We start from the raw sequence: 27,312 nt of genomic DNA on the forward strand, positions 1-27,312 counted from the left end.
GAGGCAGAACTCAGGAGGCAGCCTCCTCATGAGGAAGAAAAATTCCAGAAGATTCCCTTTCCACAAAGAAAGCAACATTTCCTTGAACTCCACCCCCCAACCAGGATTCTGCTGATAGACTGTGTCCCAGCCTCACCAGCTGGAAGATGACTCAGGAAGTGAGGCCCGTGGGTGGCCAGTGGGCCACTCAGCAACTCTGTCATGTTTATTGATCCAGCTCAAATCTATGGCTCAAACGGGTCCACAGAGAAGCCCTGGAGACTAAATGAAGTATCCTGAACTTTGAAGCCCAGTGTTTAGCGGTCGCCTGCCCTCCCACTTCCAAAGGAATTTCTTGAAGAAGCATTGGCAGATGCTTGAAGAAAAACGATTTACTCTTAGGGGCCACAAAAGAAGCTGTGGTTTGAGGCCTGGCTCACTGTGCCTTCCCTGGTGGCTCAGACAGTAAAGAATCCACCTGCAATGCGGGAAACTTGGGTTTGATCCCTGGGTCAGGAAGATCCCCTGGAGAAGGGAGTAGCTACCCACTCTAGTATTCTTGCCTGGAGAATCCCAAGGACAGAGGAGCCTGGCAGGCTATGGTGGCCTTGAGTAACATTTAATATTCATGGGCCTAGAGTCCTGACTGTAAAGGTGCCCCCACCTTTGAGAGTTAAGGCAGCAAGGGCTGTGTGTGATGGGGATACTCAGCCATACTCCCAGACCCCTCCCCAGGGCTTCTCTTTTTTCCTCTTTGCTCTCCCTCCCCCCTCCTCTCCCTCCTGTTCTCCCCACAACACCCCCCAGGCTGTTTACTTCTCCCTTCTCTTTCCCCTTTGTTTTCCTTCACCCCTTCTGTGTCTTCATCCTGCCAGGACTGCAGCAGCCAACTCCCTCAGCAGCCTCAGAGCCCCGTGCCCACCCCTGGGGCAGAGGGGGGGCCCACCCGGGGGGCGGGGGAGAGAATCCGTGCTTGGGCGGGTGATGGGCCATGTCTGGGGCTGCAGATGCAGCACAGCACAGATGGAACATTCCATCCACACCCTCCCTCTGGCTCTCCCCTCCCCGCCCCCCCAGGAAGGGGCATCCCCCTCACCTGTCCTCCCAGGCTGCCTCACCCCCACATCACCTGCAGGCACCTGCTGTGTCCTGAAACAGTGCTGGGACCAGGACTGGGATGTGAGCGAGAGGCAGATTCCTGCCCAGATTCCCTGTCCCCCCGGGAGGGCATCCTAGCAGTGCCTGACTCAGAGCACAGCTCTGGAATCAGCCCAGTCCTGGGTTTGAATCCTGGCCATAGGCCTGACCTCTGACCCTCAGGGTCATCATCCGTGAAGCAGTAACCCCCCCCCCACCCAGGGCTATGGGGACAATCAAATGAAGAGACGAGGGTAGAAGGTGTGTAGCCCAGCCCTGGCACAAAGCTGGCACCAATAAGCAGGAACTCTTTTTAACAGCCCCAGAGCTAGCTTGGTGGCTGCCTGGCTGTATATCTGTCCCCACCCCCTGGCAGAGAGGGGCCCCCCGGGTTGTCTGGGGCCCTCCTCAGGACACGCCTGGGGCTAGAAGCCACACCCTGTCTCGCCAAGCATCCTCCGCATTGTCGCTCACGCCACCAGCTTCCTGGTTGGCCCGTGGTCCCGCTGTGTTCACCTTCCACCTCGTACACACCAAGATGTTCTTGTCTCCGGCCATTCTGACCCGAGAGCAGGTACTCAGGGCATTTTGGGGACTCTGCTTCCCAGGATGGGTTCTGTGCTTGAGGGGACAGCACCCCAGCTCCCTCTGCAGGGTTGGGGTGCTCCCTTGACTTCCAGGGTTCCTCGGCCCAGCAGCGCCCTGGGCCCTGCGCCCCCACAGGACTGGCTACAGCTGGGGTAGGAGCTGCCCCTGTGGACTCCCTGCTAGACTCAGGCGGAGCCCACGTGGCCAGCTGTCACAGCAGCTGCAGGTGTCCCCCCTACCTACCCCGGAGAGACTGGCAAGCCTCCTCTGACCCAGTGACTGCTGGGTGGCGGGCGGGGTGGCGGGGCGCGGCATGTGGCACCCAGTGAGGTGTCTGACACAGCTCTACCTCCCAGGTGGCTGGCTTCTGCTTTCATCGCCCAGTCAAGGAGCTGCCAGAGATCAAGGGTGCAGCGGGGCCTCCTCTGTGGGGCCTGGGGGGTGAGGGGGCAGCTGCCGAGTGGCCCCAGCAGCTCCTGGAGAGGAGCCTGCCAGTCTGCTGTCTCCAGAAACCCCCTTGACCACCACCCCAGACCTGGGTTCCCATCTCTGAGTAGAGAGTAGTTTCACAGTCAGAAGGAGCGGGGGTCCTGCCTTAAAAATGATGAAAGGGGCCCCATCCCTCCCCTCTCCTGGAGGGCAGAGTTCAGGGCAAGAGTGGGTGGCAGGAGGATCCCTTGGATTCCTTCCCTCCCTTCAGGTCTGTCCACGGCAGAGCACCCGTGGTCACCACGTGGAGGAGGCACAAGGCAAGCTCCCTGGTGCCTAAGGGGCCTCCTCCGGGCCCGGAAAAGTGCAGCCTCTCAGTACCTCCCTCCCCCACCTCGCTCTTCTCTCTGCTCTGGGCCCCAGCAGGATATCGGTGCAGGCTGTGGTCACTGTGGGAGGCCAGGGCGGCGGGTGAGAAGGAGACCCTGAGCTTCCTGGGCTGGGACAGGAAGGCTCTGATGGTTGCTGAATGAATGACTGTGGGGATGCCTTGGCCTGGGCACTCGGGCAAGGTTATGGAGATTCCAGAGCATGTGCGGGGTTTTGTTTCCTGCATCTTGCCCGGACCCACTGCAGCTCACATGGTCTGTAGAGTGCCAAGGCCCCTATTCCCAGGATCAAGTGACCACACCCTTCCACTTGTGGTCACCAGGATCTGGATGGCGCTGGGGGAGCCATGGCCGAGAGATGAGCCCCCACCCCATGAGCCAAGCCTCCATCCCCTCCCAGGGTGTCCCCAAGACTGGGGGCCTTTGGCTGCTGACCCCCAACCCGCAATCACTACGTCCAGCTGGGACGTACCCAGGAGCCACAGTGAGGCTTCACCTCAGGTGGAAAGCACCCAGCCAGCAGGTGCATAAGCAGTGGGTGTGGACCTGGGTGGTCTGCACTAGGCGAAAGGCCTTTCATCATTGCTTTGGGAGAGGTGGGTTTGGGGACTGTAATCTTTTTTATCATGGCACTAATTATATATGAGCAGGAACTCTCCCTGAAACAGTCCAGCCCCAGCTCTATGCTGACTGACCCATTTGTAATCAGGGAACAGGCATCTGAAGGTTTCTCTGAAAAAATGGAAACTTTTAGTCTGTGATCTTGATAAGGAATTCTTAATGGGGCACTGATCAGACATGTGAACAGATGCCATCAGGCAGTCTTACCCCTGGGCTCCATGACGGGTCCAGATTTCTCCACTGTTGTCTGACCACATGTGGTCCATGCTATGAAGTGTTGGGTTGGAGGGGTCACCGTGCCACCCATCCCCCTGGCTCAGGCCTCTGGAGCTGAGAGGAGAGACTGAGGTTCTCATTGGCAAACAGCAGGGCGTCCTGGCTGTGACCCCCAGCCCCTAATAAAGATTGCACCATTCTCCCCATGAACTCCATCTGACTCAGCAAGATCTGGATGGTGCTGTTTGGTAGTGGTGTTGTTAACCTCCAGCCCCTTCTGGCAACCAGGCCCCTCTCTGCTTGTTCCCCACGATGACTCCATGAGCACAATGGACACCTCAAGCGCTCACAGATTCGGTAGCTCTCGCCCTTTGCTGCCCATCTTGCTCGTAGGGGAGGAGTTGTCTCCCATCTTGGGGCTCCTAGCTTCTGGGAGAGAGAGGAAGGGGAGTTACACAAGCGCCCTTCCGGATCTGTGTGGTTTCAAGCAGTTACGCCTCTTCCTGTCTCTTCTCAGGCGCCCTGTGGCCATCGTGGCTCCCGCAGGCTCTGGGCCTGTAAAGGACGGTGGTTTTGTGCTGTGTCACAGTCAGAGCGATACCTCAGGGCTTTGGTAGAAGGATTTCCAGGGTTTGAGAAGCAGCATGCAAAATGACATCAGTTTGAGAAGCAGGAACTTGAGTCCTAACCCTGAGGCCTGAGCCTCCAGGGAGATCACCCAATGCCTGTCACATGCCCATCACACCCAGGCACCATGAGCTTCTCCCTGGTCCCCCAGTCAGTACTCACAGAGCATCTTCCATATACCTGATGCTGCTGGGACAATCAGTAAGCACAGGAAGTGACGCCCCCTACCCTGTTGGAGCCAACATCCCTGTGGTCTCAGGGGAAATGTTGCTGTTGTTCAGTCACTCAGTCGTGTTGGATTCTGCAGCCCCATGGACTGCAGCATACCAGGCTCCTCTGTCCTTCACCATCTCCCAGAGTTTGCTCAGATTCATGTCCATTGAGTCAGTGATGCCATCCAACCATCTCATCCTCTTTCACTCTCTTCTCTTCCTGCCCTCAATCTTTCCCAGCATCAGGGTCTTTTCCAGTGAGTCGGGTCTTCATATCAGGTGGTCAGAGTATTGGAGCTTCAGCTTCAGCATCAGTTTTTCCAAAGAATATTTGGGTTGATTTCCTTTAGGATTGACTGGTTTGATCTCTTTGCTGTCCAAGGGTCTCTCAAGAGTCTTCTCCAGCACCACAATTTGAAAGCATCAATTCTTTGGCACTCAGCCTTCTTGAGCCATGGAATCACAGCCTTGTCGTGGCAAAGGGACTTTCATAACTCAATGAAGCTATGAGTCTTGCTGTGCCACCCAAGACAGACAGGTCATAGTGAGGAATTCCAACAAAACTTGGGCCACTGGAGGAGGGAATGGCAAACCACTCCAGTATTTTGCCGCAGGAACCCTATGAACAGTATGGAAAGGCACGGAAAATGAGGACTGAGTAAGGGCAAGGAAGAGTCCATTACTGGTGTCTCCATGGTGAACCACCAAGATGGCCTCAAGGGGCCCCACCTTCTGGTCCTCACACCCTCTGTCATATTTGGGTTGGCTTCCCTGGTGGCTCAGAGGTTAAAGCATCTGTCTGCAATCGAACCTGGGTCCGATCCCTGGGCCGGGAAGATTCCCTGGAGAAGGAAATGGCAACCCACTCCAGTATTCTTGCCTGGAGAATCCCATGGACGGAGGAGCCTGGTGGGCTACAGTCCATGGGGTTGCAAAGAGTCGGACATGACTGAACAACTTCACTTTCACTTTCTTTCACTTTATGACCCATAGACACGTCTCCTGAGTCTCAGTCAGGTAAGACACAGCAGCTTCTCTCTCTCCATCCCTTGCCCTGAGGGAAGCCAACTGCTTTTACCTGAGAGATCCAGGGAGTACAGGACTCATCCTGTGCACAGCCTCATCCAGGAGACATCTAAGAAGAAGAGCCTTCAAGGGAATTCCCCAGCAGTCCAGTGGCTAGGACTCTGACCTCTCACTGCCGAGGGCCAGGGTCCAGTCCCAGACCAGGGAATTAAGATCCCATGGTGAGGCAAGAAAAAAGAAGAGGAGCCTTCAGATGAGACTGTGGCCCCAGCTGACATCCTGCCCGCAGCCTCAGGAAACACCCTGAGCCATAACCACCCAGTCAAGTCAGTCCCGGACTCCTGATTCCAAAGCTATGTGAGAAACGTTTGTTGTTTGTTGTTGTAAGCCACTAATCCTTGTCATGTGGCAATAGATAACTGATACCGTGTTATCATACTTAAGACCTCAGTGAACTAGGGCCCAGCCTTCTGGACCCTCTGAGCTTCCAGGGTGGTCCAGAATGAGGGTGCAGCCCCAGATGGCCCCGAACCATGGCACTGAGTCACAGCTGCACGTGGTCTCTTCCATAAGCAGTGAGACTTTTTCTGGAAAAGTGAAAAAGATGAGAAGACTTCTGAGAGCAAGGGAGAGAGGCAGCAAAGGAAAAGAGTTGTAGTGAGTCTGAGGACCCTGAAAAGTGATTTTTCTGGAAGGCAGGACCGCTGCCCGGGAGCAGGCTGCCGCTAGGATGGACACACCTGTGGAAGAACCACCTCACCTGCCGTTGGCTCAGAGCGCAAATGTTCAGGAAGGAGCTGTGATCTCAGACTTTCCCAGCGTGGGCAGCACTTTCGCTCAGCCAGGCTGGGCACAGGCAGATCCCAGCCCCTGAGGCCCTGACTGCTCACCCCACCTGCTAACGCATCAGCTCCTCCCCAACTCCTCTTACCATCCCATCTCACAGATGGAGAAACTGACGCTTGGGAAGGTTGCGAGATTTGCCCAAGGCCAGATACCAATAAAGGGCAGTTACAGCTCAAACCGAGGGGTAGATTTGAACCCCAACTGGGCCTCGACTCCCTCCCCAACACCTGGAATGGTCTCCCAGGGTCACTCAGAGTGGAGCCGGGTCACCCACCCGGCCCTAAAAGAAGGTGGAAGCGTGAATAGGCTCCTGCAGGATTCTTTCTTTCTTAATACTAATTTTTATTTATTTACTTATTTGACTGCACCAGGTCTTAGTTACAGCGTGTGGAATCTAGTTCCCTGACCAGGGACGGAACCCAGACCCCCTGCATTGGGAGCACAGTCTTACCCACTAAACCACCACTAAATCCCTCCAGCAAGATTTCGATTTAGAAACAGTTACCCTCTCCAGAAGGGCTTCCCAGGTGGCGCTAGTGGTAAAGAACACACCTGTCAATGTAGGAGACATAAGAGACGTGGGTTCAGTCCCCGGGTCGGGAAGATCCCCTGGAGGAGGGCATCCCAACCCATTCCAGTATTCTTGCCTGGAGAATCCCATGGACAGAGGAGCCTGGCAGGCTACCGTCCATGGGATCACAAAGAGTCAGACACGACTGAAGTGACTTAGCATGCATGCACCCTCTCCAAAGCTCAAAGGGCTAACTTCACATCAAGAAATCTCACTTACATGAAGGTTCCCATCACCCAAGTTTTGGGCTCCAGAGTCTACGGTAGAGAGACAGCCTGACCTCCTCTTCCAGTGACTGGAAGTAGCTCCCGGTCACCCACTGGCGTTATAATTTAGTGCAACAAGAATGACCCTGAATATGAAAGCACAGCAGAACATGCTGCCAGCAGTGCTGAAGTTAAAAGTCCACTCACCATCTGGACAACAGTCCTCGTGGCAGGCCAGTGCGTTCCTGGTGCTGCCAGCTCCACATCACAGGGCAGCTGGCGATGCCCAGTTAAGGTCAGGTGGCTCTTGCATGGGAGCCTGGCCTCTTTGGACCAGAGGTGGTGGGAGTTGTCTCGGGCAGGTTCGTCCATGACAATTGCAGAGGCTCCAGTGCAAGTCTCCTATGGCTGAGGCTAGAGATGACACCTCGTCATTCTGTTCATTCTCCACTGGCCTGAGCATGTGTGTGTGTGTGTGTGTGTGTGTGTGTGTGTGCAAGCACATGCAAGCACGCGTGCATGTTTGGGGGAGGTGGCAGAGTCACTCACCAAAAGACCTGTTTATGGGAGGAATGAGGCTTGGAGACTGATGACTCAGTCTCCTAGACCCTCATTCCCTCCTTCTATGCAAATCAGATGCCAGCTCATCAACCAGAACATCTGAGAAACCAGAGCAGGTGGTCCGCCAAGCAGACTCAATCAGAAAGCATCTCTCGACTCACTGGCTTGGTCTGAACTTTATGGTTTCTTGGCTTCACTGTGAATTCGTTTTCTTCTTTCACATGGATGCACTGAATTCTTCCCTCTCGTGCAAGTAGCTCTTATCAAGTCTGAGAAGTCAGATTCCATCTTTAATGCTGAGGGTGAAGGATCAGAGAAAGAGGGAGAGAGAAGGAGCCACTTCCAGCTCTGCATTGGACACCCTCAGGGATATCAGCCCCCAGAATAATATAGTCATTTATTCTGAGCTGCACCAGAGAAATTGAGGGTCTTATAGGCCAGCCACCCATTTTGCAGATGAGAAAACTGAGGCTTGAAGAGAGAGCTCGTGTGTCCTAGTCGAGGGTGCCTCACCGTGGTCTGCTGTAACCCTGGACTTTTTGCCCAGTTCATCCAGTTTATTCTGGGGCTTTCCCCCTGTGGGTGTCAGTGCGCATGTCCATGTTTAAAATCGTGTCATGGGTCCACTTGCCCAGAAGACTGTCAGCCCAAGTCTCAGGGCCAATCCCGCCGCTCTGGGGCCCTCAGTCAAGTCCCTGAAAGAGTCTGACCATTAGGGCCTACCTGGGGTTGCAGCTTTGATGACAGCCTGAGACCTGCAGGAGTCCGTGTTTGTGTTTTCTTCCCATTTAAATTCGGCCTCCAGCCCTCTCATGTCATCTATGCTGGGAGCCTTAACCGGATGCATAGCGGCCTTTCTGGGAAAACTGAAGGAGAAAACACTTACAGTGAGAGGTTGCAGGGGAATTGGATCCTCACGAAGCCTCAGAGAGGCCTCATTGTGGTTACCGGGTAATTATGAAGGAAGGAGTGCACCTCGCCGGGTGGAAGCTGTCTTAACCAAGTGACAGAACCTGGCTTGCCCATCATGGGCAAACACACATGTGCGTCCTGTTTAGATGCGCCAGAAAGACACACCTCGCCAAAAGTTTAGCCAGATCTAATCATCAGGCTGCAGTCACAAATGCAAACCATGGGGCCGACTGCAGGACTCACGGCCTGAGCTTTGCAAAAACCTCAATACCATGAAAAGCAAAAATGAAAACAGCGATGAGGGTGGGAGTGGGGATGGTGCTGGATCAGGAGGGAAATAACCGAGGCCATCTGTGAACCTTGAGTGGATTCTGGAATTTTTTAAGCTACAGAATATATTTTGGAATCATTGGGAAATTTTTAATCTCCATTTTATTTATTTCTTCTTTGATCTTTATTACTTCCTTCCTTCTGCTGACTTCAGATTTTGTTTGTTCTTTTTCTAATTCTTTTATTATGTGGTAGATTAGGTTGTTTATATGAGATTTTTCTTCTTTTTTGAAGAATGAGGAACATTTTAATATAGGCTATTTATCAAATTGTTGTTGTTGCTAAGTCATATCCTACTCTTTGCAACCCCATGGATTGAAGCCCACCAGGCTCCACTGTCCACGGGACTTTTCCAGGCAAGAATACTGAAGTGGGTTGTCCTTTCCTTCTCCAGGGGATCTTCCCAACCCAAGGATTGAACCCATGTCTCCTGCATTGACAGACAGATTTCTTTTCCACTGAGCCACCTATATGGGGTGGTACTGAGTTAATTGCCTTAGTCATGATCCTGGTATTGGGTTATGTAAGACAGAATTCTTATTCTCAGAAGATGCTTGCTGCAGTGCTGAGGGTTGACGTGCATGAGAGCACAACTATCAAATGGTTCAGGAAAAAAAGTGTGTGTGAAGAGGGGGGAGAAGACATGAGGAAGCGGGAGGAGGAAGGGGGAGGGGAGGCAGTTCGTGCAAACGGGGCAGATGTGGACCATGGGGAAGTAGGATGAAGGGCAATAGGTGTTTGCTGCTGTTCTGAGCTTTTACAATTTGTCTGATGTTTCAAAGTTTTCAAAATAATAAGTTGTAGAGAAGACTGTCCACACTTGGAGTCTCCTGACCCTCTAGGTTCCCTGTCATCACTCAGCTCAGCCTGCAAAGGGTAAGAGCTGGGACTGACTCAGCATCTCTCCTCTTGGGCTCAGAGCATGTCTTCTCTTTGCTCCCATGAGAAAGTATGAACAGGCCTTTGTGAGCACTCCATGCTGTGTCTCCAGGTGTAAACCAGGTAGTTTGTTCAAGGTCACATGTAGATCCAGTCGGCGTGCAGGAGACGGGAGGGACCCAGCCTTCAGACTCACAGCCTGGACCCCGAGCCACACCCTCTCAGCTGCCCCTCCCGTCGCTCTTGAGCCTGGTGTGTGGTCACACGGTTCCTGAATAATCCCGGGGAGTTGGGGGGGCATGCCTGCCTGCCTGCCTCAGAGGTGCTGGAGCCCAGCGCAGCCTGGGAGTCACAGCATCCCCGCTAGGACGTCAAGTCCTCGGGGATTGGCTGCCTGGCAGATGCAGTGGCTCCTGATTGGATAGTGGCAGCTGCAGAGCAAGGAGGTGAGCTCTGGGCACGTTGGCTGTGCCCCTGAACTGTGTCCTGAATGCTAAGCAGGGGGTTTGGGGAAACCTCACCAATCCTTTTCCCCGTCTGGGGCGGCCAAGGTGCTGACCTCCCCAGGAGGAATGAGACAAGCACGGATCGTGTCTTGTGGTTCTTTTCCTCATAAGTGGGCATCAGAGCATGGCCAGGGCCCAGCTGTGAGCTGAGGAGCTCGCTTCTGACCCTGAGGGACCTGACCTTCCAGAGTCCGGGCTAGGGGTAAGGAGTAGGGCGCCTCCCTAAGTGACCACTGCCACCTGTAGCTGCCGTGAGCACCCCTACTGGACAGAGTGGGCATTGCAACCCCAGAGAAGACTGCCCTGTCGCCTGCTCCTCAGGCCCCAGTCCCTGGCCCTCCCCCTACCCGACGTGTGCCAAGCACAGCTGTGAACCCAGCAGACAAAATTCCCTGCATCCATGGAGCTGACATATTGGGGTCATAAATGAGATAGCAAGTGAAATATAAGATGCTCTAGAAAGTGACAGGTGCCAAGGAAGGATTAAGATAGTGTCCAGAGAAGGAGCTTCCCAGGTGGCTCAGTGGTAAAGAATCTACTTGCCAATGCAGGAGACTCCACAGATGCAGGTTCAATCCCTGGGTTGGGAAGATCCCCTGGAGAAGGAAATGGCAACCCATTCCAGTATTCTTGCCTGGAAAATTCCATGGACAGAGGAGCCTGGTGGGCTACAGTCCATGGGGTTGCAAAGAGTTGGGACAATACTGAGCAACTGAGCACGCATGCACACACATCCAGAGATGACTTCATGACAATGTGACCTCTGTATCAGGAGGTGAAGGTCAGGGTCCCTTAGGTGGGTCTGGGGTCAGAGAGCTTAGGCAGAAGGAGAGCAGGTGTGGACACCCTGAGGTTGAAGTGTCTGTGGGGTTCACAGGACCCTATGGAGCCCATATATCTGTGGCAATGAGCAAAGAGGCAGGAGGTGGGGTGGGATGTCAGAGAGGTCGTGGCTCAGGCGGAGGCCACTGTTGAGACCAAGGCTTTCACTCTGCATAGAAGGGGAAACCACTGGAAGGACTGAGCAGAGTAGAATGATCAGCGGCCCTCCCCCCTCAGTGGGCTGGGGTCAGGGAAAGTGCATGCATGCCATGCAAGCTAAGTCGCTTCAGTCATGTCTGACTCTGCGACACCATGGACTGTAACCTGCCAGACTCCTCTGTCCATAGGATTTCCCAGGAAAGAATACTGGAGTGGGTAACCATTTCCTCCTCCAGGGAATCTTCCCTACCCAGGGATCGAACTCCAATCTCTTGCATCTCCTGCATTGGCAGGCAAATTCTTTACCACTAGTGCCACCTGGGAAGCCCCAGGGAAAGTGAATTATCCAATATGATCCTGGATGACCGCAGTGTTACTTCCTGGCCTGAGGAAGACAGCCCAGACCCCAAGTCCACAGACTGGCTCTGGTCCCCCCATCTCTACAGAGTTTGGGCAATGGAGAAGTGCTCCCAGAACCTCAGGAAAGCAGTCAGGGAGGGGTGGGGTGGGAGCGTGGAGGGATGGAGTGGAATTTTCACTGGCACTGAACCAGATCTCAGGCTCATCTGAGCCCCCGTGGGTTTGTCTGTCTGTCTGATGCGTACATGTGTGCTCAATCGTGTCTGACTCTTTGCAACCCCATAGACTGTAGCCCACCAGGCTCCTCGGTGCATGAAAACCTCCAGGCACGAATACTGAAGTGGGTAGCCATTCTCTTCTCCAGGAGATCTTCCCAGCCCAGGGATCGAACTTGTACAGATGCTCAAGGAACCAGGCTTCAGGATCACAGAGCATCTTGACTGTACCTGACTGGTCTTTTTTAACCAGCTCCCCTCTTTCTCTGCTCTCCCTTCAGAACCTCGCCTCCGTGAAGAAGGGAGTGCGCCAGGACAAGTGAGGCCAGCTCCATGTATCCGGAATCAACCACGGGCTCCCCAGCTCGGCTCTCCCTGCGGCAGACGGGCTCCCCCGGCATGATCTACAGGTGACGCCCCTGCACCATCCCCCAAGCCCCTCCCAGGATCAGTCCTGCCTCTGAGGAGGGGTCCCCAAGCCAGCCACCTCCCCGTGACCCAGAGGGAAGGGACTAAGTGAGTGCACAGGGCTGTAAGTTGCATGCAAGCCAGCCATTTCTCCATGGTACCCCATGGACTATAGCCCACCAGGCTGCTCTGTCCATGGGATTTTCCGGGTAAAAATACTGGAGTAGGTTGCCATTCCTCCTCCAGGGGATCTTCCAGACCCAGGGATCAAACCCGGGTCTCCTGCATTGTAAGCAGATTATTTACCATCTGAGCCACCAGGGAAGCCTTTAAGACCAAAATGGGAAAGAAAAAAATGAGAGGTTTGACCAGGTGGGATAGAGCCAGGATTAGACTCCTGCCTTGTCTCTGACTCTTCTGAAATATTCCGTGGGAGGTAACAGAGGCCCTTCCTGGATTCTGTTTCTCTTTTACACGTCATGGCTCCTGTGGTCCCACCAGCTTCCCTGACACCCTGAACGAGGCTCAAAGCCTTATAACCAGTGTGGAGCCTGTGGACAGTGGGGGTGGCCAGGTGCTTACTGGGCCCATGAGAACTTCTCCTGGAAAGCCCACTTCCAGATCCAGCTCTGGGTCTTTCCATTTGGAAAATAGCCCAGGCTGAACCACAGGGAGGCTGTGGGGAAGGTGTGGGGTGGAACAGCTGGCTCTGTGGTCAGAGCACAGACCTTGATGGTATTGCTATCACAGAAGACTGGGGTGCGAGTGCAACCCTGGGGGCTCATCAGTCCTTCAACCGCTGGATCTTCAGGTCACTGTCAGGGCCTGAGCTAGAGTGAGTGTCTACAAAAACCATGGGGAACAGTGGCATCCCTCCTTCGTCGAGATCCTAAAAAGAACCCCATAGTCTCGTGCATACTTGCCAGCAGGTGGGTGAGGGCATTTCCTGGTTTGAATGTTTTCAATCGTTGTTATGATTCGTGAAAACCCAAAAAAAGACTCCCCCAGAGGCTAACCTCTAGGCTTCACCTCCCCGCCTGGCGTGAGAACCAGACCAGGCAGAGACCCCCGTGTCCAAATAAACGGGCCTCTGCCTCCCTGTGCCACTGGGTGGCGCTGCGGCCGAGCGCTCGGTACCCAAGCAGAAGGGGGCGGGGCGGGGGTTGCGGGGCGTCGGTGATGCTCCCCGGGCTGGCACCTCCCTGTGCGTGGCTGATGACAACTGCGGCTTCTCTCTCTTCTCTCCCTGTCTCCTTCTCTCCCCTCCATTGCTGTCCGCAGTACTCGGTATGGGAGCCCCAAAAGACAGCTCCAGTTTTACAGGTAACAAGCTTCTCCGTTTTCCCTAAAACCGGCAGCAAGCACGGGAGCGGGTGGGAGGACACCGCCATCCGGGCCGGGGGCGCTGGTGATTTCTCCGCACGTGAAAATCCTCCCCGTGAGATTCAGGCTCTGGTCCTCTCTCGGTGTTGCGACAGCATCATGATGAAACCGTGCAGTCGGGCTCGTCGTGTGGGTTCATCTGGAACTTGCTTTGATTTGAGCTGGGCACTCGCCAGATCTCTCTTAAAACCTCGCTCCTCCGGCAGTAGATTGAGTCCTTTCCTGTGATCCCAGCTTTGTGCTCTTGGGTGGTCAAAGTGAAAGACATGCCCCCAGCCCCTCATTCTCCCCTTGTCTTTGGATCTGAGCTGATTTGCAGCCTATGGAGCTCCCTGGGGGGTGTGGCTCCGACGGGACCTGGGTCAGAGTGGGGATGGATGCATTGACTTCTTTCTGATTATTTCCCTGTTGGAAGTCAGCACACCTGTGTCCCCAGAGGGAGAGGCTGTCAGCAGACGGACAGGCTTGCAGTCCATCCTGAGGCACATCCCATCAGCAGAATCCTCCGGGACGGGTCCCTTCCTCCCTCTGTGCAGCCTCTTCCTGACCTCTAGGGTAGGGCATGCACCACAAACACACATGCTCTTGAAAATCTCTAACTCTGGGAATTTACTTCGACATTTTCCTCCATGGGGAACATGTCAGGCTTATGGAACTCACAGGACAGCGCCACCAGCTTTAGGACTGGACATTCAGCGGGCAGGGCTCTGTCTGTGGTGCATCGTGGCCTCCAGGCCTGAGAGGTCTCTGTCCAGAGCCAGCTCCCTGGCATGTGCACCCCAGCGGTGACAGAGCCATGGCCTCTTATTGCTGATGCGCCAGGGGTCTGCTCGAGCAGTGGGTGCACCCCAGTGGTGACAGAGCCATGGCATCTTATTGCCAATGCGCCAGTGGTCTTGCTCGGGCAGTGGGTGCACCCCAGCAGTGACAGAGCCGTGGCGTCTTATTGCCAATGCGCCAGGGGCCTCGCTCAGGCAGTGGGTGTGGGGGTTGGCGCCAGACTTCCGTGTGATTCTTCCTTCATGCAGTCTTGGTCCTGTGTCTGAACACAACTGTGGGTCTGGGTTCTCAAGCTCATTTTCCCACTGCTTCGGTGCCTCCCATGAGGTCTTCCCCCCTTACAGAGAGCTCTGAAGAGAGGTCCAAATCTGATTCTGCTGGAGGTTTGGCTAGACAGGTCTTGCTCGAAATAGTTAGGGCTGAACTTACTAGGTTTGCAAATGCTCTTACTGGATACAAGTGTTTTTCATCATATACACGTGTATGTGTTTGTATGTGTATGTGTGTATGTATTTGTATGTGTGTACATGTATTGTGTGTGTGGGTATGTGGGTATGCGTGTGTGTGTGTGTGTATATTGTGTATGTGTGTGTGCATGTATGTATGACGTAATATGCCAGAATGAATGTGTGCCATCTGTCCAGAAGGATTCAACCAGTGAAACCAGACATGCACTTAAACAGCATCCTCAGAGGCTGAGGCCTGCCTCACTCCCGGAAGGAAAGGAGTAAGGTGAGACGAGAGCAGGCCAGGCCAGCAGATGAAAAGGCCCATAGGAAGTTCCCAGTAAGTCGAGTGGAAATGAGAGGGTCCCCATCCCCTTGCTAACCCCAGAACCCCCCAGATCCACCCTTTTGTCCACCCTCTGGGGACCCCTCTGGGTGAGCATCTGATCCCTGTGAGGCCTTCTTGCCCCAAGGAGGGGCTCTGTGGGGGAACTGAATCCCTGGATCTGAAGACACCCCCCACCCCACTCCCTGCTCAGCCTCTCAGCTCCACATTCAACGCCACAGGCTCTGGCCATCCTGCCCTTTGAGGCTCCAGTGTGGTTATTTCACACAGACACTCAGGTGTCTCTTGTGGAGCCTCTGGTGATGACCTTAATGGGGTGGGATCATTCAGCATACTGGGTGCCACTCCCAGCGGGGTATCCTCATCACCCAGCTATGACACGGCTGGTGGATGGTTATTTAAGTCAGCCAGAAGGGTGGCACCCCTCCTGCAAAAGGGCAAAGTGTCCAAGGCCCCGCCCTCCAGCAACTCACAGACAGGTAAAAGAGGGAAGACCATGTACCTGTCAGCTCATACACAGGAGGCTGCATAACAAACTACCCCAAGACTCAGGGGCTTATGTGTCTGTGGGTTGACTCAAGTCAGTTCATCTAGGCTGGGCTCAGCCAGATTGGTCTCTGAGCTTCAGGCTGAAGGCAGGTTTCACCCTTTCTCCATTCTTCCTAACCAGGGGCCATCCCAGGTCTCTTCTCCTGGCAGAAGTGCCAGAGGAAAAATGAGTCTGAAGGCCAACAGTTAGAACAGGCAGTCACTTCTGCTCATTCTTTGGGTCAAAGCAAGCTCATGACCAAGCCCAGTGTCGAGGGGAAAGTATACTCCCCCAGCCCAGGGGAGAATCATAGTCACACGACACAGAGAAGGGGGAAAGAGTGGGCCACAGTCATGCAATCCTGTTGTTCCTGTTGTTCTGTCGCTAAGTCGTATTCAACTCTTTGAGACCCCATGGACTGCAGCATACCAGGCTTCTTTGTCCTCCACTATCTGCCAGAGTTTGCTCAAACTCATGTCCATTGACTCAGAGATGCTATCTAACCATCTCATCCTCTGTGCTGTGCTGTGCTTAGTCTCTCAGTCATACCCGACTCTTTGGGACCCCATGGGCTATAGCCTTCCAGGCTCCTCTGTCCATGGGGATTCTCCAGGCAAGAATACTGGAGTGGGTTGCCATGCCCTCCTCCAGAGGATCTTCCCGACTCAGGGATTGAACCCCGGTCTCCCGCATTACAGGTGGATTATTTACCATCTGAGCCACCAGGGGAGCCCAAGAATACTGGAGTGGGTAGCCTATCCATTCTCCAGGGGATCTTCCTGATCCAGGAATCAAACCGGGGTCTCCTGCACTGCAGGCGGATTCTTTGCCAGCTGAGCTACCAGGGAAGCCCTCTCATCCTCTGCTGCCCTTTTTATGATATTGTGGCACTGCAAGGAGATCAAACCAGTCAATCCTAGAGAAAATCATCCCTGAATATTCATTAGAAGGACTGATGCTGACCACAATCTACCCCAAACCTAAATCACTCTAATAGCATCTAGGAGGCAAACGGGTCTTGGGAGAGTCCAGAGAGCTGTTGGAGGTTCAAGGGGGGAGTGGTCAGCTGGCTGAGAGTCGGGGAAGGCATCATGGAGCCTGTGAGCTGGACCTTATTCAGGCTGGACAGAATTCAACACATACACCAGAAAGAGCATTCCAGTAGAGGGGACAGTCTGAGCACAGCTCAGAGAGGTGCCCAGAGAATAGGAAGTGGCAGTCACATCATCTGGGCCTTCAAGTACAGGACAGGAAAGAGAGTGACCAGAGGCCAGGCTAGGGAGGCAGATGGGGATCTGAGGATGGAGGGCCAAGAATGCCAAGCAGAGGAGCCTGACTGCCTTTGGTGGGCACTGGGAAGACATTGATGGTGTTAGAGCAGGGCAGGGGGCAGGGCTCTGCTGCAGGAAGGAAGCCTAGGAGCAGCGAATGAGATGGGGGGAATGGGAAGGCTAGATGTGCGATCCAGGAGAGGTGAAGGAGGGCTGAACCACTGGGGCCATGGGAGGATGGGGTGGAGGTTAAGAGGAGCCAAGTCCCCAGGGCTTGGTGTCTGAGGGGCAGGCGTGGAGAAGGACAATGTGATGAGAGGGAAATGGTGCCCAGGGGAAGGAGACAGGCCTCATTCCAAGCAGGTCAGGCTAATGAGCACCACCCAGTAGCGAGGCCACAATGGCCACTTCCAGCCTGGGGATGACATGTGACACAGAGGCCATGGAACTGACTGTGGGCTTCGGCCTTTAAGAACCATCCCAGGGGCTTCCCTGGTAGTCCAGTGGTTAGGACTCTGCACTTCCACTACAGGGAGTATGGGTTCAGTCCCTGGTCAGGGAACTAAGATCCTGTGAGCTGCATGGTACGACCAAAACAAACAAAAATCTAAAGAAAAAAGAAAAGGAACCATCCCAGGTCCATCGCGAAGGCCTTTCCAGGTCATCCCCCACTACCAGTCACCTCCACTTCCATGCCATCCTCCAGCCTCATGTTTCTTTGCACTCCAGACCTGGGGCTATGACCCCCCCACTCCTTGGAGCCACCCCCCTTAGCAGATGTGTCACGAGGTAATCAGCTCGGCCTCTGTCCAGAATCCCATGCCACTGGCACGATTTCTCAGCTGGAAGATAGTGTCACACTGAGTCTTTGGGGGGCAGGGGTCCCAGGATGAGATGAAGGGCCCCTGTGGCCATGAGCCCAGAACAGGGACTCAGCATAGATCACCCCCAGGCTCAGCTGCAAAGCGTCTTCCGAACCCCAGCTCAGGACAGTGAGGAAGGGTCTCCATGTGGTGTCTTCACAGCGAACTGCAGAAACCTTCTGTACATATATAGGTCCTGGCAGCATAGGACATACAATCTGGGGCGCATCCCAGCAGAGGGAGGCAGGGCGTCTATCTGTATGTGCTGAAGGCATGTCTCTCCAGGCCCCCACCCATTCTCTGTGGGTGGTGGTCTTATGCTATAGGCCCCTGGGCTCCCCAGCTTGCAGACAGTTAAGAACATGGTGGGAAGAAAGCCAACCAGCCTGGATCCCTTCCTCAAAGACCAGAAAGCCCAGCCTGCGCCTCCTCCCAGGGTCCAGTCTCTCCAGGCAGGGGGACATGCACCCAAGGGAACAGCAGGACCCCAGCCGGCCCCCCCTCCCAGCCAGGACGCAGGAGGCTGCCTTGCCAGGCTGCACTACGGAACCGCACTTCCCGGGCTTTTAGGGGAAGAGGTGCGCTCGTGAATAATTCAGCTTCTCTCACTGAGATGCAGACGACCTAATAGGACTAATGGACTCACTGCCTCCAAACCCGACCCTTGTGGGACCTCTCATTCACTGACTGCTTCTGACGTCCTGCAGTGACACTCCCTAATGAAAGAGCTGCCGCACCAGCTCCGTAGACGCCTGGTGAGCCCTAGTAAATCAGACTGTGTCCCTTTTAACCAGCAGACGCCAGCGAGGCAGGTGAGTGGTCCCTTCAGCTCAGGAGGCAAGTGGCAGCTGCCTCCTTGGTGGGGGGGGAGATGCTGCTGGGGGACAAGCACCCCGGGAATGGACAGCATTTGGGGATGCCTTTTTGGCTGATCTGAAATGAGACCCTCTATATATTTTCAAAGTGGGAAACCTCAAAAAGAAAGCTAGATAACCACAGGAAGAAGGAGGGTGGGTGTTCTGCTGCTTGAGCTTGCTTGCCTCCCGGCCCTGCCGCTCTGCCCATCCGGGGCACCTGGGCTCCAGCTGATACCCCATCGGGTTCCCCATTAAGACCCAGCATTTTCGAGTTTCCCCAAGAAAAACAGCAGCAGGAGGCTGGGTGCTGTCTGAAAGGTCTGTTTGGAAGCACAGGCCTAAGAGAGCTGGGGGCTGCTTCTCTGGGCCTTGGCTTACTGATGGTTCTTGAGCAAAACTGGTTTTGTTTTTCCCCTGATGCAATGCCCTGCATTTTCTAGCCGTGTCCCGGAATGATGCCCCTGCCTCCACGCGTGCCCGCTTTGGGAATTCTGGCTGGTTTCTCTGGTGTCCAGACACATGTTGCTGTTTCAAAGAGACCTTCTGGGTTCCTTCTGGATCCCACATCTCAGGCTTTGGTGGCTCCCAGTAAACAGATCTCTGTTCAGGAATCCCAGGTGGAAGGCTATTCAGCAAAGTTGTGATTCCCGCGGCTTAATGAGATTAATGTCTTCTTTCCATTTTTCTGTGTCACGCGGTCCATTCACGTGAATTCCCCAGGTCCCCATCCACAGGAATAGATTTGCAAAAGGCAGGCCCCAGTGCATGGGGGACCCTGTAGAGTCTGTAATTAGCAATGGTTGTTAAGGAAAGCTAATTCTTCCTGAGGTGAGTAGGCAGGGTGGCAAAGAGGAGGAGCGAGAGGTTGGGGTCACTGAGCAGTCAGGCGGCCAAAGAAGGAGCTCCAGTAAGGGGAGTCTCTCCGGGGCCCCTCATCCAAGCACCCAGCCCTGCTCACCTGAGGAGGAGCCAGCTTATTTCCCTGTCCTCTCCCGCTGGGCAGCACTGTCACCGCCAAAGTCCCTCTGTGTCTTGCCTCCCTCAAGGACCTTAGGGTGAGGAAGGTGTCCCAGCTTCGTCCTCACCATGCTCTGCCCCCGGGGCACAGACCCCCTTGTGAGCACTGCGGCCTTGCCCTCCACCCCAGGCCAGGGGCCACCGTGCCCACCCACAGCCCGCATCTCCTCCCACGAGTCCCCTGACCCGAGCCTGCCCTGTACCGTGAGGACCCTTTCACCCAATGGCAGGCTCTGGGCACCATCTGTGTGGCTGGTGGCCCTGCCCCACCCACGGGCCCCTCCCAAGGCCACTATAACACAAGATAGGAGAGATGACAGGCAGGGGAGATCCCAGTCCCCACAGAGATAGTTGTTGTTCAGTCTGTAAGTCATGTCTGACTCTTTACAACCCCATGAACTGCAGCACGCCAGGTTTCCCTGTCCTTTGCTATCTCCCGGACATGCTTCTCAGGTGGCGCTAGTGGTAAAGAACCCCACTGCTAATACAGGAGACCTGAGAGACATGGGTTCAATCCCTGGGTCAGGAAGATTCCCTGGAGGAGGGCATGGCAACTCACTCCAGTACTCTTGCCCGGAGAAGTTCATGGACAGAGTCCATGGGGTCGCAAAGAGTCAGACAACAATTTAGCATGCACGAGAACCCGACAGAGAGGCTCCCTCCAATTCCTGGTGGCACCCACTACGTTTGTCTCATTAGGAATGTGTGACTCTGCAAGACCAGGGGCAAGGGGTAGAGTTTACATTTTGTCCTGCATGGCCCCTAGAATCACTCAGGCCCGTGGTCAGGCTCCTGCCTGCTGGGCCGTCTCCCCCGCACCCTGTCTTGTGTATTTTTGTGCCCACACCACTTACCATGCCTGGTACCATGTTCCACGTTTCATGGTTGGCAGCCACCTCCCACACACAGCACTCTCCCACCCCAAGGCCAACCCCTGTCCAGCTGTCCAGGATGGCTCCATTTCACCCACAGCAGCCTGCACAATAGGCCTCTGCCCATCCCATTTCACAGATGTGGAGACTGAGTCTCAGAGTGGTCCAGGTACCTGCCTGGGTCACACCAAGCAGGTGACACACAGGGCTGCCCCTGCCCAAAACTGGGCCACTCAGCCACACAGTTACTGCAACCCTGGGGCTGTGGCTAGATTTCTGGAGCCAGACCAGGATGGCTTTTTGTGGGTAATGTCTTGAAAGCTAATGGCTATTGATCTCAGCCTGGCTGGGCTGGGCTGGGAACGTGTGTGTCTGAGTTTAATCCTGTTTTTTGGAAGGTGCCCCTGCAACTGCTCCCCACCCAGCTGGTCTCTCTGAACACAGACCCCCCCCCCCCCCAGGGAAGCCAGGAGTGGTCTGCTTTTGCCCCACGCAGGCCATGAGCCACAGGCTACACAGCTGCCTCTGAAGCAGCTGCTTGACCGGTTGTGGGCAGCGTGCACGTGGAGGGGAGGAGGGAGTTGGTGCTGCCCACCCCAAGGGCTTCCAAGGTGCCATTTCCTGGGCCACCCCCACACACCCCGAGCCTGGGGCCCCTCTGTTGCCGGCAATGTGATTCTCCGGAAAAGTGGGGATTTTTGTGTTGGGGTGTGCCTGCCTGCAGAAGCACCCATCAGAGACCTTAGTCTAAACTCTGTGGGAATCCAGAGGTTCCGGGCCTTGCAGCCCCTCCCCGTGGGTCTGAACCATGGTAATGCAAGTCCTGGCCAGGAGAAGGCAGCCTGTAGAGAGCTTGGCTTGATCAGGGGCCAGCCCAGCCCCTCCCTGTCAGCACAGCCAGGGAAATGCCCAGTTATTGCTCCAGGTGCTGAGCGCATGCGCACAGCAGTGAAAGTGGACAGAAGAGTCCCTTTCTTCTTGGACCTGACTCTCAGGAGGATCAGCTCAACAAACAAGTGATAGAGATACCTGTGGTCTGTCCAGTGATGACACCTGCCATGGAGAAAGAGGCATGTGAACTGTCAGGCAGGGGTGGGGAGCTCACACGAGGAAGGACCAGCCCAGGTGGCTCCAGCACCATCTCCACCCTCAGGGACTCTGCAACTGCCTCAGCCCCCAGGACAGCCCCCAGCCCTTCCCAGGATATCGGAGCTTGTTCTCCCTTGGGGCACAGATGGGGACAGAGCTGGTCCCTCCACCTTCCGGGCTGACCCAGCTGAAAAAATGAATCTCACCTGACTCAGTGACAGTGACATTACTGGGGCCACCGTGCAGGCATCCAGGCCAGGGTGGAGGTCCATGGTCAGGTGTGGGGGGGAGAAGGGAGTCCCTGGACTGTACCACAGCCCCTGCCCCCTGCGACTGTGTCCGTGTTGCCCAGTCAAAGCCCCTGTAGAATGTTAATGCACAGCCATGGTGCAGCCCTTCAACTGACCCGTTCACATGTGTGTGTGCATTGACACAGGGCAGCATTCTGTGCACACATGCGTTCCCCTTGCCTAGTCTCTTGACTCTCTGCCTCCTGGGGGTCATTGCCTATCAGTTCACGCAGAGACACCTCACTCCTGAAGGCTGCACAGATTTTCATTCTGTGGATGGACCATCAGGTACATAGCCGGTTTCCCTATTGATGGACACACGTTTTTAGTTTCTGAGTATAATCATCCCTTCAGGTGACAATTTAGCAATGGGTTTTAACATTTAAGCTTTGCAATTTCCCAACCTTTTCCCTCCCCCTGACCCCGCCTCACTCCCTCCTTAAATGCATCCGCTCAGTGTTTTCTGTTGCAAAAACTGAACTGTGACATAATTCATTTGCGCATGGAGCCCAAAGAACTGCGCTGGTGCAATGGCGCTTTCTACAAGCAGAGAATGCCCGTGTGGATAGCATTGCCTTCACCAGTCTGTGAACAAGTAGGGCCTTCCCCGGGGGTGCGACACTCCCGGCAAAATCACACGAGAGTTTGCTTCAGCGACAGGTGTGCTTACGCTGCTTCCGGGTCGGCCCTGTAGCTGGTTTTACCCAGGGCACAACTCCTGGGGGTGCCGTGAAGTCCTCCGCCCTGGGGGCCAGGCTGTCTGCATGCTCCTGCCCTGTTCTCATCTGGAGCGCTCTTTTGACATTGCCCACCTAGAACGCAGCTTCTCCCGGGCTTGTCTCACGGGTGCAGGGGACGGAGGGGGTGGCTCAGCCAGAGTTCCCTGCCAGCGCAGTTTTGAGGACCAAGAACCTCATGTCAGGAGGTGTTTATATCCTGGGGCCGGGCCCTGTCCCCAGGCGCCAGGACCCCTGGGTGGCCGCTCTAGCTGGATGATGTGTCTCTGCCGCCGCCCCTGCCCCCGGGATCAGCGTCGAGCCCGGGGAAACCCGGGGCAGGGGGAGGCTCTCTAACCCATCACCACTGGGCGTTTCCCATCCGGACAGCGGCGGCTCCCGGGCCGGGTGGGACCATGTTGTCCATGACGTACAGCGAGAGCCTGAGGAGCGTGAGCAGCAGGTGTCACTCGGACTGGGCCCTGCACCCCGTCCGCCAGACCGACACGCTGGAGCTGCAGCGGCTGCGGGAGGTGCGGGCGGCCGCCCAGGCCAGGAACATGGAGAGCTTCCTGCGCATGCACGGCCTCTCCCTGGACGGCTGCACCGCCCGGCGCACTGGCATGAAGTACCGGTAAGGGGCGGGGCGGGGCGCTGGGCTGGGGCAGAAGGTCCCCTGGCCGAGGCGAGGGCTGCGGCGAGAGGGGTGCAGCCCAGGAAACGGGGTAATCACTTTGTTGTCAACCGGGGTAAATTTGGGGGTTTTAAGAATGCTGACCATAGGACTTCCCTTGGCGGTTCAGTGGTTAAGTCTCCGATCTTCCACTACAGGGGTCATGGGTTTGATCCCTGGTTGGGGAACTGAAACCCCACGTGCTGCGTGGCAGGCCAAAAGCAAAAGCAAAAGCAGAATGCTGACTGTGTAGGAACGTGTAACAGAGGGAAAACGAAGGTCTGTGTGGTCCTCTCCTCCAGAGATAAGCACTGTGGTGTTTGGTGTCTCTTCCGTGGGGAGATGGTGGTTTTTTGAAAAAACTTTGCAGCAGAGTACACTTACTATGTCATACGTCTTCTTGCTATCTCACTGGGATGTGTTAATTATTACCAGTTGACTAACACGAATTGCTGGAGAAGGAACTGGCAGCCCACTCCAGTGTTCTTGCCTGGAGAATCCCAGGGACGGGGGAGCCTGGTGGGCTGCCGTCTATGGGGTTGCACAGAGTCGGACACAATTGAAGCGACTTAGCGGCGGCAGCAGCAGCAACACGAATTGCTCCCCAAGTGGCTCAGTGGTAAAGAATACTCCAGCCCATGCAAGAGTCGAAGGAGATGCGGGTTTGATCCCCAGGTCAGGAAGATCCCCTGGAGGAGGGAATGACACCCCACTCCAGTGTTATTGCCTGGAGAATCCCATGGACAGAGGAGCCTGGTGGGCTACAGTCCGTGGGGTCTCAAAGAGTCGGACATGACTGAGCAACTGAGCACAAGCACTAAACACTGATAAGGGAAAAGTCCTCGATTCATCATCTCTACCCACAAATCCGTGGCGGCATCAGACCGTGCGAGGTCCTAGGGACCAAGATGTGCTTGGTTTAGGCTGTCCTTTCCATGGGAAGTGTTTTTCAACAAGTGGCCTCTGAACTGGTTGCTGCGACTATGCTTAAAGCTGTGATTAGCAAAGGCAGTGGTTTAGGTGTCCCTGGTTCCCGGATGATGGGCTTGTAGGGCTCAATTCCGTTGGAACCTCAGAAGGACACTCTGAGGTTCGCTTAGAGCTTTAGCGAGGTTGTCGTTGGAATCAGCATCTGTGACAGTGCACTGACCCGCCCCCTTTCTCCTCTGAAAGCCTCGGAAAGTGGCCAGAGAGCCCCAGAGCTGGCAGCTGAGTCTATAAATGACAAATACTCAGCTTTATTCCTGTGCCTTCCAGGGACAAGCCCTGGCCAGAGCCAGTCACCCAGAAGAAGCCCCCTCCCCGCTTCTGCTCAGTCCGTGTTCAGTTGCCAGATTTAGCAAATAAAAATACAGAGTACCCAGTTAAATCTGAATTTCAAGCAAATAACAAGTTTATGCCATAATCAGGACATACTTATACCAGAAGTTATTTGTTTTTTATCTCAAGTCCAGATTTAAGTGGGTGTCCTATATTTGATTTGGTTTCCACCTACCACAAGCCCCAGGGGTTATCTGGCTGTTCTCCGGAGAGTGGAACAGAGACCAGCCCTGTTGCTGAAACGTTTTCTCCTGCGGACAAGTGTTTGGGTCTTCAGGGGTCATAGCGTAAGCACGTGGTTGTCATTTAAAGATAGAAAGCACTTCTGCCCTGAGTCCATTAGGTGGCAGAATTCTTAAGGCTTTGCATTCTAAAAATCCAGATGTAAAAGAAGGACAAAGGGTCAGCGAGACTGGCCCTAAGGACCTCCTGATTCTGTTGGAGATTTCTCAAGAGGGAGATGAGGGTCTGAATTTTCTTCTTTTTTTTTTTTTTTGAGTGGCAGGGGGGGCGGGTGGCTATCCATTGATGTTGTTGCTGTTCAGTCATTATGTCATGTCCGACTCTGCAGCCCTATGGACTGTATCACAACAGGCTCCTCTGTCCACGGGATTCTCCAGGCAAGAATACTGGAGTGGGTTGCCATTCCCTTCTCCAGGGGATCTTCCTGACCCAGGGATCAAATCTTCATTTCCTGCATTGGCAGGGGGATTCTTTACTACTGGGCCACCCGGGAAACCCAAGTCATTGATTGTCGCTGTTCGGCTGTTTGTTGTTCAGTTGCCAAGTCGTGTCTGACTCTTTGTGACCCCATGGACTGCAGCACGCCAGGCCTCCATATCCCTCACTATCTCCCAGAGTCTGCCCAAGTTCATGTCCATTGAATCAGTGATGACTTCCAACCATCTCATCCTCTGTCACCCTCTTCTCCTTCTACCCTCAATCTTTCTTTCCCAGCCTCAGGGTCTTTTCCAATGAGTCAGATCTTCACATCAGGTGGCCAGATTATTGGAATCTTAGCATCCTTTAATTAATTCAGAAATATTTATTGAGGACCTACTTGACTCCAGGCAACAGGCTTGCAGACATTGCATAATCAGGACAGACAGGGTCCCTCCTCACCCTGTTGGATGTTCCATCCTGGTGAGGGGGTAACAGAGAAAAAGCAGGTAAATGCCTAAGAGAGTCAGGGAGGCCAGGGACAGCTGAGACCCCAACCATCTGAAAGGAGGACCACTGGAAGTGGTGGGGAAGAACCTTCCAGTTCAAGGAGACAGGGGAACATTTGAGAAGAGAAGGCCTGGGCCAGAGTGAGGAAGACAAGAGCAGTAAGGGGGAGGCCAAGGGAAGAGGCCAGGGGGTTGCCCTCCTCCTGGGAGACCCCAGCTCCCTCACGTATAGATACCATTTGTGATGAAGGGTGCCCTGGGGTGAATTATGTCCCTCCAAATTGCATCCACCCAGATTCCTAGAGGCTACTTGAAAATAGGGTCTGTACAGATGTAATTAAATGAGCTTACACTGGAGTCGGGTGGACCCTAAATCCAATGCCTGGTGTCCTAATAAGAGGCCCAATGAAGTTGCACAGGGAAGAGGCTTTGTAACAGTGGAGGCAGAAATTAGAGTGATGTGGCCACAAGCCAAGGACTGTGGTCACCAGAAGCTGGCCAAGGCCAGGACAGACCCTCCCTTGGAGCCTACAGAGAGCCCTGCCCTGCCCACACCCAGATTTTAGCCTTCTGGCCCCCGTTGATGTGATAGAACCACGTTCTGTTGCTCAAAGCCCCCCAGTTTGATGAACTCTCTTGCAACAGCCCTAGGACCCGAACACAGCTTGGGGTTGTGGGTACTAGGAAAATGTCCTATTTGCCTGACACTCCAAGGAAAAGGTCTGTGTCGCATCTGAAGCTTGATGGACTAACCGTGGGGATGACCCACACTGGGAACCTTGCTTCCCAAGCAAGGATTGACAAGAAAACCGTTTGAGCCTTTAGCATCTCATGGTCCAGAGGTGGTCGCACTGTGGGGCCCTTTCTTCATCTGGTGGATTTCATCTGGCTGCACCCGGGAATTTCAGTTAACTGGGAAGAGAGCCTCCGGAACCACGGCCACCAGTTATGAAAGATCCCAGATAAATGCCCTTCCAAGGTTAATGTTCCTGGCAGCAGCTGGTCTGGGACTCTGTTAAACCTGGTCTTAAATATTAATATAAAAAAGATAACGCCTCCAGATAAGTGCTGCCTGGTGGAGCAAGGCGAACACCATGCCGCTGCCCCAACACATTATCAGTTGAACTGAGCCTGCAGCTGGGAAAAGATTTCTTGTTAACTTCACCCATTTTTTTTTAAACTGTCCTCAACTCTTGCTGTTTAAAAAAAAAAAAACAAAGGCACTGAATTTTAAAATCTCCACAGTCCCTGTGTCAGCTCCCCCTTCCCACGTCCACCTGGCTGCAGTGATGGAGGGTCCGGATGTGTGGCCTGAGACAGGGCAGCAGCTGCGGTCGCGGGCCCACATGGTGCCAGGTGGATACCGGACCTGGTTCAAGGATGCTCCTCTTCTACCATACATGGCCCTAGGAAGGAACCCAAACTCCCCACTGGATCCTGCACATGCTGCCTCTGATTTTGGCCTGTACTCCTCTTCCTCCCGCTCAGGGTGCGCCTGCCTTTCATCCGTATCTCAGAGGAGCTCACTGCATCCCGCAGTCCTTGCACATCCTCAGTGGCCCCCAGGGGGTGCATCCTCCAGGTTTTCACAGGGCCGGCTCCCTCCCATCAGCGCAACTTTGGCCTCAAAGAGACTTTCCCCACCACCTGGTCTAAACAGATGCCCAGGGAGTCGCCCTCAAATCCCACTGT

The 27,312-nt window shown here is 54.6% G+C and overlaps 1 protein-coding gene across 8 annotated transcripts in view; it reads left to right on the top strand.

Moving 5' to 3' along the window:
• KCNAB2 (potassium voltage-gated channel subfamily A regulatory beta subunit 2) overlaps positions 1–27,312 on the top strand; it is a 95,096-nt gene that overhangs the window by 25,253 nt on the left and 42,531 nt on the right. For 4 of the 8 annotated variants that reach the window (XM_006069615.3, XM_044942916.1, XM_044942917.1 and 1 more), the window contains exons 2-3: positions 11,873–12,001; positions 13,281–13,322. In XM_006069615.3, the coding sequence (XP_006069677.1) occupies positions 11,925–12,001; positions 13,281–13,322 (119 nt within the window). In that variant the 5' untranslated portion in view covers positions 11,873–11,924. Of the gene's footprint in view, positions 1–1,534; positions 1,691–11,869; positions 12,002–13,280; positions 13,323–18,324; positions 18,430–22,848; positions 23,093–27,312 lie in introns of those variants that run through there. The other 4 variants (XM_044942915.1, XM_025285823.2, XM_006069609.3 and 1 more) reach the window with 4 other exon arrangements.

The sequence above is a fragment of the Bubalus bubalis genome, chromosome 5 (genome assembly GCF_019923935.1).
Source record: "Bubalus bubalis isolate 160015118507 breed Murrah chromosome 5, NDDB_SH_1, whole genome shotgun sequence".
Taxonomy (NCBI): Eukaryota; Metazoa; Chordata; class Mammalia; order Artiodactyla; family Bovidae; genus Bubalus; species Bubalus bubalis.